This window comes from Dreissena polymorpha, chromosome 1 (genome assembly GCF_020536995.1).
Source record: "Dreissena polymorpha isolate Duluth1 chromosome 1, UMN_Dpol_1.0, whole genome shotgun sequence".
NCBI lineage: Eukaryota > Metazoa > Mollusca > Bivalvia > Myida > Dreissenidae > Dreissena > Dreissena polymorpha.
Window position 1 is genome coordinate 39,940,503 of NC_068355.1, and position 6,000 is coordinate 39,946,502.

The window sequence follows — 6,000 nt, forward strand, 5'->3', positions numbered from 1 at the left end:
TAAAAATCATGATTTTAGGTTTCTTTCAATAACAATATCTTTCTCTTTACTTCTCTAAATACAAATAAGCAACCCTCTGTGAACACGCTTTAATGCATGTGAATAAAGTGGTGTTCCACATAAGCCAGTGCAGTCAGATGTTGTTATTTAAAGAAAGTCTCTTTTAAAAGAAAATCTAGTAGGTGGAAATTGTCGTCCCTGATAAGCCTGTTTAGACTGCACAGGCAAATCTATGATGACAATTGACGCACATACTTTTAGCCCTGTTTTTTCATAGCTTTTCTCAAATATGACCAAGATCGTCCCTGATTTCAGGTTCTAAGAAGTGACGAGGGCCGCCAGCTGCGATTCCGCCACCAGGAGAGAGTGCGATACCTGCGTGAGAGACTGGTTGAGGCCGGTATACCGGCCCTCCACTGTCCCAGCCACATCATCCCTGTTCATGTGAGTATTGAAGTGTGTACACTGTTTAGGCCATGAAATCATTAGTGGCTTGAATCCTGTATTCTGTGTAGTTTGGTTTGATTATGTATTTTGCTTCCCAGTCCATTTATATGTTTTAAATGTATATTGATTTGTTTCAGTATTACTCAGAAGTATTATTTAAACAGACTGTTTATGTTTGCCCATCAATTAAAAGATGTTTGTGGGACATTTAATTAACAGTATAAAAAAAATTGGGGCTCACCACTTACCACTATGAACTCTTATTTCTTAAATTACTTGTAGATTTAATATACCGGGTAAACCAGAGAAAATTAAAATTCATTCATCAGCATTTAGTTTAAAACTGTGATTACGGTGTTATGATATAGAAAGAAAAAAGATATTAAGTGACAATATTACAATTTGTTTGGGCAATAGCACATATTTTTTTAAGATTGATATGTTTTTTTCTTGATGTGACTTTGATTTTTACCTTGGCTGTTTTTGGAGAAAATCCGAGGTATTGTCATAGCAAGCTCGTCGGCCGCCGTCAGCCGTCCGCCGGCGTCGTGCTTAAACTTTGACATTTTGCTCTAAATTGCTTCCACCTACAACTTTGAAACTTCATATGTGGATGCACCTTGATGAGTTCTACATGCCACACCCATTTTGGGGTCACTAGGTCAAAGGTCAAGGTCACTGTGACCTAGAAAAAAATCAAAAAAATCTGACAATCTTTCATTTATTCAAAAATGCACCCGCAGTCGAGCGTTGGCACCCGTTATGTGGTGCTCTTGTTATAGACTTTAGTATGATTTTTCTGTACAGTTATACGCTTTTTAAACTAGTTAAAGAATAAATCTGGACAATATTATTATTTTTCTAGGCAATTTTGTAATTATATTTTCCTATTTGTCGATAAGTAACTACCATTTTTCTAGACATTATCACAATATTACGGTTTTCATGTGGAAAACAGGTGGGAGACGCGGCTCTAGCCACAAAATTGAGCAATGAGCTGATGACTGAGCACAACGTTTACATCCAAGCCATCAACTACCCCACAGTTGCGCTGGGCAAGGAACGTCTCAGGATCGCACCCACACCCCACCACACCACTGAAATGATGGATGATCTCGTGGAGAAACTTGTCAAAGTGTGGCGAAACAACGGCCTTGACCTGCACAAGAATGTCTGCCCCAAATCATGCGAGTTTTGCCGGAAACCGCTGGAGTTTGAGAGGTTCTTTTCTCGGGATCCTGTCTGTCAACGGTCCAACTGCACGTACACCTCTCTGCAGAGCACGCTTCTGACCGCTACCGCTTAAAAAGGAGTTATGGAGAATGGGTTTTATCTTGTCTAAAATTTGAAAACCTGGGTTTATTTGACAAAAAGGTTATTACCGGTAGTCAAAGAATCATTCTTGACATTGTGATGTTCTAAAAAAAAAGATATATTAAAATTGGCTAATATTTAGGAAATTTATGTTCATATTAAGAGTCACGTTAACAGATATTATTACAACATGGTTTAAAGTTGATTGTAATCAGTCAAGTAAAGGAAAAACAACAACAGAATTATTATTTTTCTTTTTTGAAATTTTTATCTGTGTATAGGCTAAGTCTGAAGTACCTTTAATTATGTCCCAATCTATTCTTTTTACTTAGCTTTTTGATGGGTATCTTACGGATATGGGATCAAAACTGCCTTTTTATACGCCCGTCTATGGGATGGATTTTTTTCAAATTTCAACACAATCTTAATATTGATAAACCCTGATCCCCTTTCGTTTTTGACGGAATTCTGAATTGTCGTTCCAGAGTTATGGGACTTTGTTCGTCAAAATTTTGTGATTTCATTGAATGTCCTACCGTAGCCGTCCGTCCGTCCGTCTGTTAATGTTGTACGCTACGTCAAATATCCTTTGACAGATTTTCTTCAAATTTTAACACAATTTTAACACAATCTTAATATTGATAAACCCTGATCCCCTTTCGTTTTTGACGGAATTCTGAATTGTCGTTCCAGAGTTATGGGACTTTGTTCGTCAAAATTTCGTGATTTCATTGAATGTCCTACTGTAGCTCAAATATCCTTCGATGGATTTTTTTCAAATTTCAACACAATCTTAATATTGATAAACCCTGATCCCCTTTCGTTTTTGACGGAATTCTGAATTGTCGTTCCAGAGTTATGGGACTTTGTTCGTCAAAATTTCGTGATTTCATTGAATGTCCTACTGTAGCTCAAATATCCTGCGATGGATTTTTTTCAAATTTCAACACAATCTTAATATTGATAAACCCTGATCCCCTTTCGTTTTTGACGGAATTCTGAATTGTCGTTCCAGAGTTATGGGACTTTGTTCGTCAAAATTTCGTAAAAGATATGGTATGAATGTCAAGGAGACGGCGCTCCATGCTCATGTACTTATAAAATAAACCATGTATTCAAATACAAATAAACTGAAGTAAAAAAATGATTCAAAGGGTTATTTATTACCTTACTACTTCATTGGCGAACGACGGGCGTATCATGCGCTCATGGCGCAGCTCCTCAGTTAAATAAAGGGACAGTTGTTATTGAGTTTTCATTTGGGAGATATTAAAATATGATTAAAAGGCCTGGTAAACAAAAAATCTCAACACATTTGTGAATATTTGACAATTAAAATTTGCAATTTACAACATTTTAAATATTAAGCTTTAATAGCAATATTTCCTCTAATTCTATTCAATGTGAAATGGACATAGCACATATTTAACTTCATTTTGAATTGGAGATGACGGTAACACAATAAGTGAAGTTTGACACTTTTGTTTAAGGAATGTATGTTTATTGTTAATGTATATTCTTTTTACCAATACGTTTTAATAATTCAAGTTAACGAAAAACAACATTGAACATTAAGCTTGTAAATCCAAGTATCAATAGAACATTTCTTACAAATCTTAGAAACAATGACAATAGATGAAATATCTCTTGGATGTATTATGTTTTAGATTATGTTCTTAAACTATTACGAATGGCATTTAGTTACTGTGTTCGAACATTTTAGAAATTGTCTTGTTCATTTTTTATGAAAATCTCAAATCTTTTTTTGTTATCTTCAATAATCTGCAAGTAAATTGCTGGTAACAGTGTGATGTACCAATCATGATCACATCATTGTGCCAAAAAAGTTCAACAAATACTTGATCACAAACTGACATTCCTTGTATTTTAATAGTTATTGTTTATTAACAAACAAACATTTGCATTCACCCAGCTGTAAGAATTTTTCGTCATGTGAACATGTTTAAGAAGTATGTAGTTTAAAAATGTTCTTTATGTATGTAAGCATTAAGTTTAAATTGTTAAAACTTTAAGAAAAATGGCATTTATATTATCATGAATGGTTGTGCATACCCCCATTACCATTGATAATGGGGGCTATATAGGAGTCACTTTGTCTGTCGGTCTGTCCCGAAATTTCATCCAATCTTCACCAAACTTGGTCACAAGTTGTATCTAGATGATGTATAGGTCAAGTTTGAATATGGGTCATGCCGGGTCAAAAACTAGGTCACGGGGTCACTTAGTGTTTTTTAAACCGAAAGTTTGTCCGGACCATAGCTACGTCATTTATCGTTAGATTTTGAAATAAATTGGTACATTTGTTCACCATCATGGGACGGTGTGTCGGGTTAAAAAAGTATGTCGATATCTCCAAGGTCAAGGTCACACTTGGAGTTCAAAGTTCAAATGCTTGTCCGGGCCATAACATTATCATTTATTGTGAGATTTTAAAATAATTTGGCACATTTGTTCACCATAATTGGACAGTGTGTCGTGCGAAAGAATTACATGGATATCTCCAAGGTCACACTTTGAGTTCAAAGATCAAAAATGGCCATAAATGAGCTTGTCCGGGCAATAACTATGTTGTTCATTGTGAGGTTTTAAAATAATTTGGCACATTTGTTCACCATCATTGGACGGTGTGTCGCGTGAAATAATTACGTGGATAGCTCCCAGGTCAAGGTCACATTTTAAGTTCAAAGGTCAAAAATGGCCCTAAATGAGCTTGTCTGGGCCATTACTATGTTGTTCATTGTGAGATTTTAAAATCATTTGGCACATTTGTTCACCATCATTGGCCGGTGTGTCGCGCGAAAGAATTACGTCAATATCTCCAAGGTCAAGGTCACACTTTGAGTTCAAGGGTCAAAAATTGCCATAAATGAGCTTGTCCGGGCTATTACTATGTCATTCATTGTGAGCTTTTAAAATTACTTGGTACATTTTTTCACAATGATTGGACAATGATTCATGCGAAAGAATTACGACAATATCTCCAAGGTCAAGATCACACTTGGAGTTCAAAAGTGAAAAATGGCCATAAATGATCTTGTCCGGGCCATAACTATGTCATTCATCGTGAGATTTTAAAATGACTTTGTACATTAATTTTGTTCACAGTTATTGGACGGCATGTCATGCGAAAAGTTCAAGAGTGCAAAGATCAAAATGGCCATAAATAATAATGGCATAATAATTCTTAAAAATAGCCATAAATTAGATTCTCTTGTTTTGTAAAGGCAGCATGCAAAATAGTCTGTGTCAATGCGGCATGTTGGGGTATATGTCAGGTCTGTGACAAAGCTCTTGTTTATTTTTACTGCATTTATTTTATGCACTTATTTCTCTTCTAATATTTTCATCTGCAAGGGTGGTGGGATTATAATCGTAAATTATGAATAAAGGTTTTAATTTAACGGCTGGAATGAAAGACCTTTTTTACCATGACACATACAGATTTAATGTTTTTAATGTGGCATTCAAGACATTACCAGTTTTAAAACAAGTTTAATGCATTGATCATAGCATTTATGCAATACATGTATACGAAGACTGATTTAATTCTTTGTAGGGTCATTCATTATTTACACAATTTAAGACTTTACAATTTGTGATAAATACAATTACTGAAGAAGGTGTGTCATGTGTTACTGATTTATATAGCAAAGGCTTTTGAAAAGAATATTCAGTAATGTATAAAATAAAAAATATATATACATGTTATGACAAATTTCATGACAAAGGAAATGTCTTTGAAAAAAAAACAACACTTTGTTATATAATTATTTAAATATTTATGTAATTTGTTATGTTAATATTATATAAAGAAAATTTATTAAAGCATATGCCATTTCGTTAACTGCCATCATAAAAATGTTGTTGATTCCTTATAAATATAAACAATTGTTTTTAATAATTTGTTCTCCAAATAAGATCTGGTCAACTAATAAAGAAGTTTAAATTATTATGGTGTTATGTTTTTTGTTTTGTTTTTAAACATGTGAATGAAATAAAAATGATAAACTGTGACAATGTTCAGAAGGCAAGTATTTTATCAATGGAGCTGTGGTAAAACATTGCATTTTACTTGTGAAATTAAACTCATGTCTAACTGTTAAAATTGTATTTCGGAACAATTTGTTGATTGTAACATAAATTTGTCCCTTGAAAAGCAGATTGTTCTACTGCCATGCTGTTTGTTGTTTCCCTTCAAGCAACATCGTCTTTAAGGTT

The 6,000-nt window shown here is 34.2% G+C and overlaps 1 protein-coding gene across 7 annotated transcripts in view; it reads left to right on the plus strand.

Moving 5' to 3' along the window:
• Nucleotides 1-5,731, plus strand: part of LOC127877376 (5-aminolevulinate synthase, erythroid-specific, mitochondrial-like) — a 68,610-nt gene extending 62,879 nt beyond the window's left edge. For 6 of the 7 annotated variants that reach the window (XM_052423174.1, XM_052423163.1, XM_052423185.1 and 3 more), the window contains 2 exons: nt 316-444; nt 1,406-5,731. In XM_052423174.1, the coding sequence (XP_052279134.1) occupies nt 316-444; nt 1,406-1,753 (477 nt within the window). In that variant the 3' untranslated portion in view covers nt 1,754-5,731. The remainder of the gene's footprint in view (nt 1-315; nt 445-1,405) is intronic. The other variant, XR_008048399.1, reaches the window with a different exon arrangement.
• The last annotated feature ends 269 nt before the right edge of the window (nt 5,732-6,000 follow it).